Genomic DNA, 14,762 nt, shown 5'->3' with positions numbered 1-14,762 from the left:
TCAAGAACGGCGAGTAGGTTCCAGGACCAGGAGGTTCGTCAGGAAGAAGCTCAACATATGGCAGGCTTAAATCAAGAGGAAATAGAGATAAGGTAAGAACGATTTGGATCCAAAAGTATAGACCAACGAGATTCATTGATAAGTAGTATAGTGCGCACAAACGGTAATCTACTACGTTTTGGAACATATAGACATCTATAATATTAACATATAGAAATAAATTAATACTAATTCTCAAACAAGTGTAAAGTAGTGTAGTAGAAAAGAAGAGACTTCAGCTAGCTTAGAATTCTTCGTCAGAGGAGACGTAAGCGTCACCCAACTCCTTCTTCTTCTTCATTCTCTCCTTCTTCTTCTTTCTCAACTCAGCAGAAGACAACTTCTTCTTCTTCTTACCACCGGCAATCTTGTTACCCATAGCATCGAACTTGTCCTCCTCATCGTCGTCCTTGTTCTCGAGTCTTGGACCAGAACCCTGACCCTGGACCCAGTTGTGACCAGATGGAGTCATCTTACCGTCCAAGACGGCCCAGACTTCCTCAGTCAAGTCCTTGGTGAACTCAGCGGAGTGAGTAATGATGACAACACCACCCTCGAAAGCCTTGATAGCCTTGGACAAAGCACCCAAAGAGTCACGGTCCAAATAGTTAGTTGGCTCATCCAAGACAATCAAGTGAGGTCTCTGCCAAGTACAAGCAGCCAAGACCAACTTAACCTTCTGACCACCGGACAAACCTCTAATTCTAGAGTGGGACACCAATTCAGCGTCCAAACCCAACATGGTACAGTGGTCCTCGATCTCCTTTCTGGTCAATGGTCTGAACTGACCGGAAGCCAAAGCCTCCTTCATATCAACCTCAGCGACCAACTTGGAGTGAGTCTCGATCAACTCACCTCTTGGCAACCAGGTGTTGTCAACAGACATCATTGGAACCCATCTCTCGTTCTTCATGCCAATGTTCTCACCAAGGTTCCAAGAAACCTCGTACTCGTAAGTGTTCTTGAACTTTCTTCTAGAGTGGACACCAGCAACTCTTCTTGGGGTACCCTCGACCTTGAAGATCTTGTTCATAGCGTTCTCATCAGCTTCGTTGATCTGTCTGTTGGCTCTGTCCATGGTCTCTCTGTCCTCACCGGTCTGGAATCTCCACTGAATGTACTCAGATGGGGTCTTGTCCAAGTGGTTATCGATATGGGCGAAAGCGTGCTGCTTAATGTAGGCAATACGAGCGTTCTCGTGGACGTAGACGTCACCAGTAGTTGGCAACAATTCACCAGTCAAGACGTTAATCAAGGTGGACTTACCGGCACCGTTAGGACCAATGACGGCAATTCTAGAAGACAAAGAACACTGGAAGTTAATGTCAGTGATCTGTGGCTTAGAGGTACCTGGGTACTGGAAGGACATGTTGTTGACCTTGACAATAGCCTTCTGCTTGGTCTTGACACCCTCCAAGAAACCTGGCTCTGGGAAAGTGAACTGGATGTCGGAAGCTCCCAACTCGTAGTAAGACTGAGCAGATGGGCACTTCTTGACGAACTCAGACAAGTTACCCTTGTACTTTCTCAACTTGAAACCTTCGTAGTGAATAATGTACTCAACAACGTTGTCCAAGAAACCGGAGTCGTGAGAGACAATGATAGAGGTGATACCACATGTCTTCAAGTAGTTGACCAACCAGGCAACGTTAACGGTATCCAAATGGTTAGTTGGCTCATCCAACAACAAGATATCAGCGTTCTTCAACACAGCTCTGGCCAAAGCCAACTTCATCTTCCAACCACCGGAAAGGGAGGAGATTGGCATTCTGATCATCTCGTCGGAGAAACCGAACTCAGTCAACTTAGCCTCGACAGCGTCCTTGGTCAAACCAACCTCACCGTCAGCAATAACGAACTCGACGACAGAGGTCTCAGCGTGGGTACCATCAATGTCGTGCTCGACGTAGACGGTCTTACACTCCTCCTGGGATGGGAAACCCTCGACCTGACCGTTAGCGATGGCTCTCATCAAGGTAGACTTACCAGCACCGTTAGGACCACAAAGACCGTATCTTCTGTTTCTCTTCAATCTAAACTGAGTCTTGTTCAACAAGATCTTAGCACCGTAAGCCAAAGAGAACTCACAGTTACACAAGTCCTCACCATCGTCCTCCTCATCCTCGAAAGATGGAGGAGCTGGGATGTTGTCAACAGCTCTCTTTCTGAACTCCTCGATGACCTCCTTAGACTCCTTCTCGTGCAAGAAGATGGTGGTGAATGGCAAGAGGTTCTGCAACCAAGAGTCTGGCTGAATGTCTCTCTCGTCAATCAAGTCACCGGCGATAGCGGCAATGTAGTTCAAGGCGACGTCGAATCTAGAAGACAACTTCTGGTCCTTGACCAAACCCTTGAAGACGTCCAAGGTGACTGGGATGTCACCAGCGGTGGAGACCTCTGGGATGGAGTCGTCAGCACCAACGTTACCGACTCTTCTCAAGGTGTTCAAAGCTCTCTGGGTAACACCACGGGCCTCAGGGTCAGCAATGGTGTTGTAGTTAGCCTTAAGAGATGGCAACAACTTGTTCATGAAAGGAGCAACAACCTGAGGGTCGTCGACCAACTTACACATGTTGTCAACAATGACAGCAGCCTTACGCTTGATGGCGGTGTCACGCTCAGCCAAACCTCTGGACAACAATGGGGCCATGATGGACAAAGTAGCCATGGTGACCTCAGAGACGAAAGTGGTAGCACCCAAGACGTGGACGGTCTCTGGGACCTCAGTTGGCTTGGCGATACACTCGATCAACTTAGGAATAAACTTCTCGATATCCTTGTTGTCAATGGTCTCAGTGGACTTGGTCATAGTGGCGGTAGCAGCCTCCTTGACCTCCTTCTTGGTGTCCCACATAGCCTCAGACAAGACTGGAATCAACTCAGGCATTCTCAAGGCGATCTGGGCCTTAGCAGTGTCAACCAACTGGGTGATAGAAGCCAAGATGGCGGTCTTCTCGTTCCACTTGTTGGTGGTGGACAAGTTGTCCAACAAAGCTGGCAAGAGGGCCTTGATGGCAGTTGGGGTGATAGCCTTAGCGAGGGACAACAAAGCGGCGGCAGCGACGGCGGCAACCTCCTTGTTCTTGTCACCGGTTCTGACAGCAACGTCAGAAGCCAAGGAGACAACGTATGGCTCAACAGAAGGGTTCATGCCGTTTGGAGAAGCAATGTGCTCGAAAGCCTTCAAAGCGGCAATGACGACACCAACATCCTTCTTGTTGTTGATCTGGGTCTTCAAGTCCTTGAAGAATTCCTCAGGCACATCGTGCTCAATGATGGATCCATTCAAGAATGAAGAAACGTTAGCAGCGGCCTCATCCTTGTTGTCGGCAACTTGCAATTTGCTCAACAACTCGGAAAGGACCTCAGTCGAATATTTAGATTCACTGGCAGCAGACATTCTTTCCAATGCTTGAAGAAGAGAAAAAAAGAAGAAGAGGTAACCTGAAGAATTTTTTTTTTTTTATATGTCGCACTGGCACTGGCTAGTGAGGCCAAAAGAAAGCAAAAAAATACATAAAAACGAGAAAGGTAGGAAAATTTTTCAGTGAGCAGGGCACCTATGTGCAGGTGACGCATCGTTTCTTTTGCCAGTGGACCACCTGTTTCTTTTGTGTAATATGACCGGTTGAATTTCGGGAAAGGCCAGTATATTCATTTGGCAGTGTAGATGAAACAGAGTATCTAAATTTCATGCTACCAAACCATCAGGGGGCAGGAAATAAGGTGTAAATTGTTGCAAATGAGGTACGGGTGCGATTACCAGAGTCTCATATGAGGCTATCTCATCACGTCGCAGCAGTTACCCGGTCACAACGTGTCTCATACACCCAATGAACCACTGGTTAACGCTAAGCGACACTGGGCCCCAATTTGTTGAGACACACTGGCGGATTTCCTACTTACATAAACCCCTGGTGGCAAAACTCCTCATCTACTGCGCGGTCATGCTGTAAGAGGAGAAGGTCGTTTTGTTTCTTTTTTTGCTATGGGCGTTTCTTTGGGAGCTGCCTGATAACGTTTTTCGCACCCTGGTGCGAATCAACCGTGGGTAGAGATGGTGATAGAAGTACCGGCATGACGTACCTTTCTTTGGTGGGTACTCATGTAGTATTATCATGCATTAGCTTTGTTGGCCTTGATTGTTGTATTTTTTTTTTTTTTCTGTGTTTCTTGTTTTCCTTGGTGTTGCCTTGTCTTGTTGTTCTGGATTGTTATTTCCCAGGCTGAATATTCTCGCATGAGGCATGTGCCTCTCGACTAACTCTTATGGTCGCTTCCTCTAGCATGAACAAGTAAGGCTATTTCTATAAGGCGTTGACACTGTGTTTTGCGGCAATATGTCTGCTTTAGTACGAGTTACCTTGTGAGTACTCAGGTTTGATACGTCTGGATTTGCAGCCATTGGAGGCCACTCAGTGCCTTGGTATCGTTGTAAGACTTCTGGGTCAAATTCATTGGATGAAGAGCGATAATTAAAGGTACTCGTTGATAGTCATCTTCTATATCTTCTACATGTACACCCCTGAGTGTTCTTCTGGTGGAGCTTTGGGAGTATGTGAGTGCTCAGTGGGCTGAAACCAATATACTGGTGCCACCAATTACTTTCAGGCCTTTACAATCAACCTGTGGTAACTTGGTGCCCTATTTAATATGATGTGAACATTTGCGCAACATCTCTAGCTTCAGTAGGGAAATAATCAGTTTTTTGCACTTTTCTCTACGGGCGCGGGAGTTCTGCTGCTCATATTCCTCATGCAATATAATAGAGCACTTCTCTAGAGGTTTGTTATACGAAAATGGCTATTTTTAACCATTAACTCAATTTGTGTATTATAGTATACCAAAATTCAGGGTATTTCAGAAAAGGTTGTATAGTGTAGTGGCATCACTTGAGATTCTGATTCTCACAACCTGGGTTCGATCCCCAGTGCGACCTTATTTTTTTGAACATGCTTCTTGTCAATGAAAACGAGAATTAAATTACCCATTTTACTCTCTTCTTTTTCTTTTCTTGTATTATCGCTTGCATCGTTGAATCGTGAATTACTATAAGTTTTGCATGTTTTGTGTTTCGAGCGTTTTTAATGTCTCCTAACTTGAGGAGACTGCTCGGCTATGTAATGATGGTAGATGGTCGTTTTTCCCTCTGGCTTTCTTTCGATCACCGTTCCAGCCACATCTCTACTCTTATGACTGCCTTATGTGCTGCCTCTTGGGACACCGCCTGGGTTTTGAGCATTTTCTGATATTTCAAGAAGTTTCAGCAAATCTCGATCGTTAGAAGGCTCTTCAGGGGAAGCAATTTGATCTCCTCCACGAGCAGCTTGCACGCCCCCGCCACTAATCTTACCGGTGTCCTTATTGTTGCTTGGTTTACCATCAACAACTAGTCCTTCGTCATTGCCAACAAGATGCTCTTCATTCACCATGCCACCTTTTGGAGCTTCAACAACCATATTCTTCTCCTTACTTGCCAATGCTGCTTTTTCGTCAGCAAGATCCTCCATCTTCGAAGAATCGACGAGTTGACCAACATCACCATTATTTTCTTTCTGAATTTCAAGCGGATCGACCAACTCGTATGACGGGTCTGGCTTTGCCTTAAGTTCTTGAGAAATCATGAAAATGCAAAGTCCAAACAAGAAAAGCATCACTATGTAGCCTGTCAACTTTCTAGAATTCGTCAAGAAGAACTGCTGGGGCATCTTCTCGTAGGCCGACGTTCGTTTGGAGTGCGGTTTCATGTAATACGGTCTGGGAAGACCGTTGTTCTTGTATGAGCCTTGCATTCTTTTTGGCTTGTTAGAATGGGTTAATTAAAATGCAGATCAAGCACCAAACAAATAAACCTGATGTGATTATGTGGAGTAAAGAAAGCCAGATATGAAAACACAACTGGGTCCGTCAGCTTCAGAATTAAGGCGCGACAGTGAAAGAGAGATTTAGTCCAGGTAAGCACAAACATCGTCTGCAGGAGACACTGGGTCTACGGAACTGGAGCATACTATAACGAATATGAAAAAAAAAAATACCAGCCAGGATTTTCCAAATGGAAGTATGCCAGGAACCGATCTACTCTTCTACTTGTTTACCTTTCGAGGGGGATCCTCCAGAAGGCTGATCCCAAGCCAGGCACGCCACCTCGTGCCGTTATCTATTGAGGCTGGTAATTTTTTTTTTTCTCTCTCCTGGCTATTGCGCCTGGAAATTATGATGTCCTTTGTCCTCTGGCTTTGTCCCTCGAAGCACAATATCGAGTAGCTCAGTTTTTTTATAGGGTCTTCAGGATCGCGTTCCTGAATCAGCTTCGCCTCTGTTTTGTGCGGTGGCTTCCCAAGCCTCTGCTCCCGGAAAATCATATTATATTTATAGTTTAAGTTGGAATGGGTTCTTTTGGTTACCGTGATGGTGGAATTTGGTTGGTATGTTTAAATTTGTTTTTTTCTGTTTTTTGATGGCTAGATTTGTAGTATTTTTGCAGTCTCTGAGGCTCTCGCTGCGACTAAGTTCTTAATATTTGTGCGTATTGGTACCACTTCTGTAAAATCATAGATTCTACAAACCCTGAAACTACTCTACATTCAATGTTAAAATTCCACTTGTTTTCTTTATTTATCTCGGCATTCGTCCTTGCTACTCCCCCTGCATGTTTTCTAAGCTGCATCAACGAATTGGCCCACTACTGTCCTAATGGCCATACTGACCTTCTGTGCTTGTGCCAATTGAAGGACTCCCTTGTTGGCTGTCTCGTGGATATCTGCCCACTTGGGAACCTCGATAGCGGAAGAGATCATTTTGTAGGTACTTGCTTGGAGCATGGCCGGCTGCACGAACCAACCCGCCATGCTATGCCAGTTGATCCAGTCCAGCAAGACGACCATGGCTCTGATACTCTTCCAGCAGACTTCAATGATCACCCAAGAGCGGCGCTACAGAAGCCAAAGCAACGAGGCAGCCTCATGAAACAAGGCACGCCACACGGTTCGAGGAAGGATGGCTCTGTCATCAGCAAACGCCAGCAGCTCGAGCAATACCGAGGCCATGACCATAGAAAGACCAAGAGATCAAACGAGCAACAATACAATGGCTTGCTCTTGAGGAAGTAGTTTCTTGAAGCCTGAAGAAAGCCTCACCCGTCGTTCCCTATGGAACCTGTCCTCGTTGTACATGGTGCCGCTTATAATTGCATCTAAGACTCATCCAGAATCACCCAAAATACCATGTTGCCGTTTATCAATCATCACCTTAGTAATTCTATCCCTTGGTATGCTAACCAAGCCAACCTCTCTTCTCTTGATGCTAGTAGGATCAATCTTATCATGGGAGTTTTCGTACAGATTTGTTAGCAACAAGTTGCCAAATGGATCAACGACCGTGAGGACTCCATCAATGACTCTGTCATCGACCATTTTGACCCTCATGGCCGTTCCTATGTACTTATCGACCGGGGCATCCATGAAGAATAGCTATGAAGATGGTTCTGGTGCGCATGAAAATCTACACTGGAGTATTTCACTACGAGTGCCGTCACGACTGGATGCCCAATCAATAACCATTGATATTCTGACCAGAATATTTAGAGTATTTCAAGTTGAAATTTTCATGATTTGGGATTCTATGGATCCTTGGGGTCTCTTTCCACTAGTTCTTCCTACAATGTCCTTCCCAGGCAGCCCTTGCCATTTACCTAGTCCAATCTGCTTTTTAACAAAAAGCCTACGTTGACATTAATACGATTCATTTCTGCAATGTTAGCCTTACTTTAAGCATTTTGTTCAATCCACATAACCAAAACCGTTGTGCCCGATGTCGTTACCCGCACATTGGAAAAATGTGTATAAATACTCTGCAAAGTCGCATTCTGTAGCTTTCTCTTTAACATCATATCGCCTGTCCGTCCTCCGTAAAAGGTCGAAGTGATATATAACCACTTCGATTGGAGCTTGTAGACGGCATAAGCGTAGAGAGATAAGCACGTTGCTGGGCGCCTGACGCTGACTACTAAATGGAGCGTTGGGAATCAGTTGTGGCTACAGTCCTCCTACAGAGACTTTTTTTTTTCTCTTCTCTGTGATCCTGTAAACACTACTTTACTTCTTCATGGATGTCCATCGTGAACTACGGGTTATACATGATGAGTATAAGCTGTACTTTGCTGAATGTAGTCTCCATTTACAAAGCAATTTAGCTCTCCCGGGAGACGATGACATGTTCGCCAGAGCTCTACGAAGAAAGACGCTGGTATCGCATATTAGAATCAAAACCGGCGAAGAAAATACCCATTGCATCACTGTATGTGTGGCTGGCTGGCATGAGGTAGGCCAAACAGAGTATCATCCAACATTTGAAGCTCTTTTAAACAAATTATCTCCAAGTTTCCGCAACCGGTTTGCGTCAGAACTTACTGAAAAACTCAAAGGTTTAAGTTGATTTAGCTATGTACAATAATGATCTAAGACGATTTGTTCTTTGGAGCACTCTCCAAGTCACCGACATCGAGTCGGTTGTTTCTGATGTAGTAATGCTTCTTTCTCGATGGGTATTTGTTAGGCAGCGAGACGAGCTCAATATTCTTAATGTTTGGGTTGTACAAGGGAACTCTCATCTCCACACCGATCTTGTTCATCTTGTTTCTGAGGTGAAGATTGGTACCAAGGTTGTAGTTACCTCTTTTGATACCAATGAGTTGTCCAAGTACTGTAGTTCTGTCGTTGTATGTCACTTTGACCACATCTCCAGCTCTCAAGCCTCCTGGAGAGACCAACTCAGTACGCTTCCCCGTAGGATCATGCTTCTTGAGCAACTCTTTATGCAAAAATTTGAGAATACTTTCTCCGTTTCTCTTCTTGGGAAGTGGTTCATAGACAGCTGAAGGGGTTAGTATTCGAAAAGGTTGTATCTTCAAAGTTAAGTACGCTTAACATACCTTCTTTAACTGGCTTGTATGCCCTTTGAGTAGCGTAGGACCGCTTAGCACAAGAGAGTGCCAAACTTTTCACTCCTTGAAGTCCAGAACTAAGCATTTGGTGGTTGGAGAAAAGCTGCCATGGCCATGAATTTTTCCATTAACTATGTTTCACAATGTGCAGGAAAAGTGAAAGACTGGCCCATGGTCCCTTCGACTTTGGCTAGCAATAAGTCTAAAATAAGAGTAATAAGAATACAAATAAATCTTATAGTCTTATCATTCCAATGCAATATCTAATATACAAATCTACGTCCAGATCAAAATCTGGAACGTCTCTTTCTTCCTGTGAACTTGGAATCATGTGCAACAGTGCGTCCTCTTCTCCTCATAAGCTCCTTCTTCCTGTTAATGTACTCCTTATTGGACTCTAGCTTCTTCTTCATCTTACTGCTAAGCTTCTTGTTCTTGTTATCGGCTTCCATCTGTGCTCCAGCGAGGTTCAAGTTTCTTTCAGACTGGCCAGCAGAAAGCACAAGGTAATACTTTTTGTTTCTCTTGGATTGTGGGTCATCTATGACCAAACCACCAGCAAAACCAGCTACCTTAGCAGCTTCTAAAATGTTCTGTGTTTGGGTATCGTTCATTGGGTAGAACTGGGCAACAAACTTGCCGCCTCTTACCATGGATGCGAATAATGTGTTGAAAAACCTCAAGAGTCTCTTTTTTGGATCATTACCAGCAGTGTCAGCATTGCATAGCCACTGAATAACTGAAATAGAGATAACGGCATCAAAAGTTCCTGCTCTAAATGGAATGCCATTACCCAAGTCAGCCAAAAAGAGATCTCCCTCCACATCTCTATCTAGCGCAGAGGCCAACATGCTAGGGGCTATATCCATACCAATCCAGTTGTAGCCTTCTTCTGTAAGAATTTCTCCTGAAAGACCGGAACCACATCCCAAATCGAGAATAAAGTGAGGATGATCAGGCTCAAGGTTAAGGAGCTCAAGAGCCCTAAGGGTCATCTTAGCCTGGATATGCTGCACACGAGTAGACGAGGTATATTTAAAAGATTCTGTATCATTATAGAACACCTCTGGTGGGGCGATTTCCTCTGGTCTGGACATACCGAAGGAAGAGGTTGGTGAGATGAGGGTGTATGCAAGGTGCTCTTCTTTTCTTACGATTAGGCTGAAAGAATGCACGTGACTACATTGCCAATTTTTTGCAACCATTTTGCCTACATCAACAAATACGTCATCAGATCATGGGCATTAAAATATCAAATAAAGGGTACAGATCATAGCGGGTCCGGAGGTGAAGCCAATCCAGCAGATTGCATTTCCGAGCACTTTCTTGTCTCTCAAAAACTTGGTTCTGCTGATCATCACCAACGGTATCTGGCTCATTTGGAATAACCACAAGTATCCTCTCAAGCGACCAAAGATGGCATACATGACTAGCTCATGGATGAAACTTGAAATAATAAAAGTGACAAAGTTTGCTTGCATCTTGTTGAGCCTTAAGGCACTGATCGATGAGTGATAAACATGTCTAAGCAAGAAACGGTGAACAGGTTTGTTCCAGAGTCTTGCATACTCGAACCAATCAACACAAGACCACCATGGACCGTAGAAGTCACGGTCAGCATAGTAACTGAGCTCACCAATTGCATTCAAGATGGCATCCCAAATCAAGTAAAACACAAGTAGGTATTCCATCATGAATGGTGGGATCATGTCAACTAGAACTAACAAATAAGCTATCTGACGATTAACCAAGCTCATTTCAGCCTTCCTCAATGCGATCGATCTGACCACTAATGGATAGATGGAATATTCGGCGACGAAAAGCATGATTGAAATAATTCCAAAGATGGCAATCAACTTCTCAAGTAAGAACGATTTCCGAATTTCGTTGGTACGTGGGAATACAAGCTCGTAAACAACAGTTGGAAACATAGTGAAGGTGAAGAAGTTCTTAAATGTGATATTCTGTGGGAACTTAATCAGATCTTCGTGTTGCAAATTCTCCAAACTTCTCTTAAGGGTAGTAGGGTCGACCTCGTCCTCCTTACAGATGGCAACAGACTGATGAAGAAGCTCAAAGCGACAGAAAGCGATGCTTTCAGCAAGGACTTTTCTCATCTGTTCTTCCTCAAACTGCTTTGGGAGTCTCACTGCTTTCAGATGCAATTTGTCCAAGTAGGCCTCTGAAAATTGCAACTCAAGCAAGATACGCCAAAGGTAGCCATTATAAAATCCGTAGGAATGGATCTTCATTAATAACACAAACATATGAAGCACAAGGAAAACTCTGCCGATCCATTGGAAGTCAAATACCAAAAGGTAAGTGATCCAGAAACCAAAGAACACAAGTTCATAAATAGACTGAATAATCCAACCGGTCTTTACCCAAGAAATACGGCCGTTTAAACAAAAGTTTTGCACCATATAGGCAAAATAAGTCGTCGAGTACATGAGTGCATCGGTGAAAGCAATCTTAGGAAGACCTCCGACAAAGATACGGAACACTGGCGCTTTATAAATGAAAAGGCCATCTTCAAAAATAGCATGAAGAGCGTCTTTCAAAATGAAGAAGCCAATTGCAAGCCAAAATAAAATGAAAAAGCCATGGAACTGAGAGTTCTTCACCGACGGAGAATCTAGGATAGTGTACCGCACAGGGTCGGCACTCAAGTCAGCAAAACTAGATTTGAAAACAGTTCCCTTCCGCTTATTCCTTTCCAACCGGTCATGGTATACGGTATTGAGTTTCAGGAAGATGCCTTCGATCAGCTTGTCATCCAACTCTATATCTTTCTCATGCACCATTTTTGGGGTTGTCTGAGTCCTTCTGCGTAAGCGGCTTGAAACATGATCCTCTTCACCTCTCTTCTCTTCTGGCGTCGTAGATGGTTCACTGCTGGTTGGCAGACTCGTCAAGCGGGAGTCGTAGAAGTCTGCCGATAACGGTTCTCTGGAAGCAGTCGCCTTGTTGGCGATCCTCTCCAAGTTATCCTCGGTTTCCGAACGTTCCACCATTATATCTCACTTAAAAAGAGCCAACTGACGATCTTAATGTGTTATCGTCTTTGTTGCTGACACTGAAATGGAACGGCAAGCCATAATATAGGAACCGAAGTAGTGCAAGCATTCTGCAGGCATGTGGAAGCAAAAGTTCGCATAGACGCAGCAACAGTTGCAGCCAATTGTCAAAGCACAGAGGGTAGAATTTACGGAAACAGAAACGGTAACCTATCCGATAAAATAAGGTTGCGGACTTATTCGTATGGGAACAGCCAATAGAGCCATTTCATACCTACTTCCGTTTTGTAACTTCTTCAAACATCGTAAGACAAGCATCGGTGGGTCGTCTTTGTGTGCGCATAAAGAGACGTCATACGGTTTTCTGGGTGGGAGCACCGGAGGCCTCGGGATACAGAGAATACATGATGCAAAGCGAAGCGTACAATAATCGGTTGTCCCGGAAAAATCAAATATTAGGTTCGAAACTCATTTGGATCGTGGCTGAGAATTAAAGCCCATACTGGTTGTCGCTTGGTTGTCGCTTGGTTGTCGCTTGGCTTGACCCCACACCGCAACCTTGGCTGTTGGTCAGTGCATTTGCAGCCATGAGAAATAAGCGACTGACTGCGACGGTTAGTTAACCAAGAAAGGCAGGGCAGGTGACCAGATTTTCCGGCTAAATGACGCTTTGGTTGGATGCATTGGGACAACGTCATTGGGACTGGTTTGTGACACACTTTGACGTACCCTTTGACATGGTAGGGTCTTGAGACTATAGATGTTAAAGGGTGGATGTTACTGCTAGGTGGAACAAGGTTAAGTATATCCGAAAAAAACCTATTTTTTTCCAAGCAAGCTATCGGCATACTTAATACTAAGCAATACAAACTACCCAAGGTGTCTTGTTAAGCTTTCTTTTCTTGGCCACAGCAACCCCTGCTGTGGACCCTTATATACTATTTACAGTTTTAACGATAGACTCTTTCGAATGGTCTGGTGTCATTGAAGCAAGACTTCCACACAGTGTCAACCACTTCCTGAGCTGTAGCTTCGTCCTTGCAGTGTGGGTTGGCTGCCACAGAGATCACGGCTCTTCTTCTTATGCAATCCTGGAACTTGCCGCCAAAGCCGCCGAAACCAGTCTTGCGGATCTCTCTCATCATTCGGCATTCTCCACTGAGCATCGATGCACGAATCTCTGTACAAGCGTGATGCTTCAAGTTGGTAAGATCAACCTTGAATTTCAAATGGTCATAAGCGTGTACAAGCTCATGGGTCAAAATATCTTCAAGCTGCCATTTATCTTGGATCCAGTTTGAGCACAACAAAATACCGTACTTGGGGTGGAAACCACCACCTTTCAAATCATCACATTTATCACAGATGATGTTATTCTTAGTCAAGTTTCCACCGAGCTTGTTCACATGCTCCATCATGAATCTAACACTTGGCGAATAATCAATCATCCAGTCTCTGAACTCGTCACATTGTCCGCAGTTCTTTTCCACGAGCTTGTGTCTATAGTCATGTTCAAACTGGGCTCTTTCGCTTTCAGAGATACCCAAGTTCAACCTGTACAGCAAGGAGCGTCTCCACCACTCGAAACCAGAGAGTTTTTCAGGCGGGGACGTCTCTAACGTCGACTTTTCAGGGACCATGGTGAAGAAGAACTGGTGGAAGCGTCGGAACTTATGCAGGAGATGCTGAATTTTGGCAGAGGCCCTAGCCACCCTAGTTAATGGTAACCAGTAGAATGTGGACTAAAAAAGGAAATAGGAAGCAATGGAGGATATACAAGTAGCTTGATTATCCGTTTCAAAAAGAAGCTTTTTTAGTTTCTCCTAAAAGTGGCAAATCCATGATCTCTACGTTTACATGGTTTTCTAATAGCGGGCCTATATAGTACAAGGGAAGCTTGCGAAGAGATATATCTGCCGGACAGTCGAAAAGCATCTCCACCTCCATCTTTAACTACCTCCATGGTTTCAAATATCTGGGTGGCTACGGCCGATAATGATCAGGCTCTTGTAAAGAAATACATCGAGTCTGGCGAATTTTCTGCAAATTCCAAGGACCCCAACGGGTACACCCCCATCCACGCTGCTGCTTCATACGGTCACATCGAGCTTCTTCGCTACCTTCTTGAACAAGGAGGAGATATAAATATCCAGGACGAGGAAGGCGATACGCCTTTGCATCATGTCGAAGACCTTACTGTCGCTACGACGATTGTGGAAGAGTTCAAGGCTGACTTCAAGATCAAGAATGCCGAGGGCCAGACACCAGCACAGTTCATAGAAGAGGAAGACGAGTTCCCAGAACTAGCAAAATATTTGCGTTCTTTAACTCATGACGAGCCATCCTCCTCTCTTCTAGACAACCTCCCTGCTCCAGGCGAAGCAAATGGCCATCAAATCCGTTACACTATGGAAGAGGACCAAGGCAATGGCGAAATAGACGAAGAAAGAAGAAAGAAGTTGGAAGAAATTGTTAACAGTGAAAACCCTGAAGAAGCTTTGAGAGAGTTGGTTACTTCAGCTGTCAGAGACGGATTGGCTCAATATAAGGAGAACGAGGAACCTGGCACAAAGAGGCGGAGGGAATAATGAGAGCATATGGACATGATAGTCTTACACTAACATCTGCAAATTGATAATAGACAGAGAACTGGCTAGAACTGAACTGTTTCAGGTGTGGCTGGTTCAGAGAGTGGAAGATGTTGGATAAGCTAACTCTTCTCTTTATCAAGAAACATCTCAGCGTATTAGAGCAGTCTTCGCTGA

The 14,762-nt window shown here is 44.5% G+C and overlaps 8 protein-coding genes and 1 non-coding gene across 9 annotated transcripts; 4 read left to right on the top strand and 5 right to left on the bottom strand. All coding sequences in view use genetic code 12, as the record gives it.

Annotated features, from left to right (window-relative positions):
* Positions 1–283: 283 nt before the first annotated feature.
* On the bottom strand, positions 284–3,439 carry CEF3 (translation elongation factor EF-3; the record flags this gene model as incomplete). Its single annotated transcript, XM_025485858.1, has 1 exon — positions 284–3,439. The coding sequence occupies one exon, from the start codon at positions 3,437–3,439 to the stop codon at positions 284–286; it is 3,156 nt and encodes a 1,051-aa protein (XP_025341323.1).
* Positions 3,440–4,907: 1,468 nt separating this feature from the next.
* Positions 4,908–4,978, top strand: CXQ85_002170. Its single transcript has one exon. It is a non-coding gene; the product is annotated as a tRNA-Gln (tRNA).
* Positions 4,979–5,240: 262 nt separating this feature from the next.
* On the bottom strand, positions 5,241–5,831 carry CXQ85_002169 (uncharacterized protein; the record flags this gene model as incomplete). Its single annotated transcript, XM_025485857.1, has 1 exon — positions 5,241–5,831. The coding sequence occupies one exon, from the start codon at positions 5,829–5,831 to the stop codon at positions 5,241–5,243; it is 591 nt and encodes a 196-aa protein (XP_025341322.1).
* Positions 5,832–6,890: 1,059 nt separating this feature from the next.
* On the top strand, positions 6,891–7,508 carry CXQ85_002168 (uncharacterized protein; the record flags this gene model as incomplete). The annotated part of the gene is made up of 3 exons (XM_025485856.1): positions 6,891–7,144; positions 7,247–7,367; positions 7,389–7,508. The coding sequence occupies 3 exons, from the start codon at positions 6,891–6,893 to the stop codon at positions 7,506–7,508; spliced, it is 495 nt and encodes a 164-aa protein (XP_025341321.1).
* A 634-nt stretch (positions 7,509–8,142) lies between these two features.
* Positions 8,143–8,472, top strand: CXQ85_002167 (uncharacterized protein; the record flags this gene model as incomplete). Its single annotated transcript, XM_025485855.1, has 1 exon — positions 8,143–8,472. The coding sequence occupies one exon, from the start codon at positions 8,143–8,145 to the stop codon at positions 8,470–8,472; it is 330 nt and encodes a 109-aa protein (XP_025341320.1).
* Positions 8,473–8,494: 22 nt separating this feature from the next.
* On the bottom strand, positions 8,495–10,077 carry CXQ85_002166 (uncharacterized protein; the record flags this gene model as incomplete). Its single annotated transcript, XM_025485854.1, has 2 exons — positions 8,495–8,910; positions 9,282–10,077. 2 exons carry the CDS (start codon positions 10,075–10,077, stop codon positions 8,495–8,497), a joined length of 1,212 nt encoding a protein of 403 aa, XP_025341319.1.
* Positions 10,078–10,224: 147 nt separating this feature from the next.
* ARE2 (sterol acyltransferase) lies at positions 10,225–11,994 on the bottom strand (the record flags this gene model as incomplete). Its single annotated transcript, XM_025485853.1, has 1 exon — positions 10,225–11,994. One exon carries the CDS (start codon positions 11,992–11,994, stop codon positions 10,225–10,227), a length of 1,770 nt encoding a protein of 589 aa, XP_025341318.1.
* Positions 11,995–12,947: 953 nt separating this feature from the next.
* CXQ85_002164 (putative metalloprotease) lies at positions 12,948–13,637 on the bottom strand (the record flags this gene model as incomplete). Its single annotated transcript, XM_025485852.1, has 1 exon — positions 12,948–13,637. The coding sequence occupies one exon, from the start codon at positions 13,635–13,637 to the stop codon at positions 12,948–12,950; it is 690 nt and encodes a 229-aa protein (XP_025341317.1).
* A 321-nt stretch (positions 13,638–13,958) lies between these two features.
* On the top strand, positions 13,959–14,585 carry CXQ85_002163 (uncharacterized protein; the record flags this gene model as incomplete). Its single annotated transcript, XM_025485851.1, has 1 exon — positions 13,959–14,585. One exon carries the CDS (start codon positions 13,959–13,961, stop codon positions 14,583–14,585), a length of 627 nt encoding a protein of 208 aa, XP_025341316.1.
* Between the last annotated feature and the right edge of the window lie 177 nt (positions 14,586–14,762).

The sequence above is a fragment of the Candidozyma haemuli genome (assembly GCF_002926055.2).
Source record: "Candidozyma haemuli strain B11899 chromosome Unknown C_2014730914, whole genome shotgun sequence".
Classification (NCBI taxonomy): Eukaryota; Fungi; Ascomycota; class Pichiomycetes; order Serinales; family Metschnikowiaceae; genus Candidozyma; species Candidozyma haemuli.
Note: the sequence above shows the minus strand (reverse complement) of the source record. Positions and strands in the feature narration are given on the sequence as shown.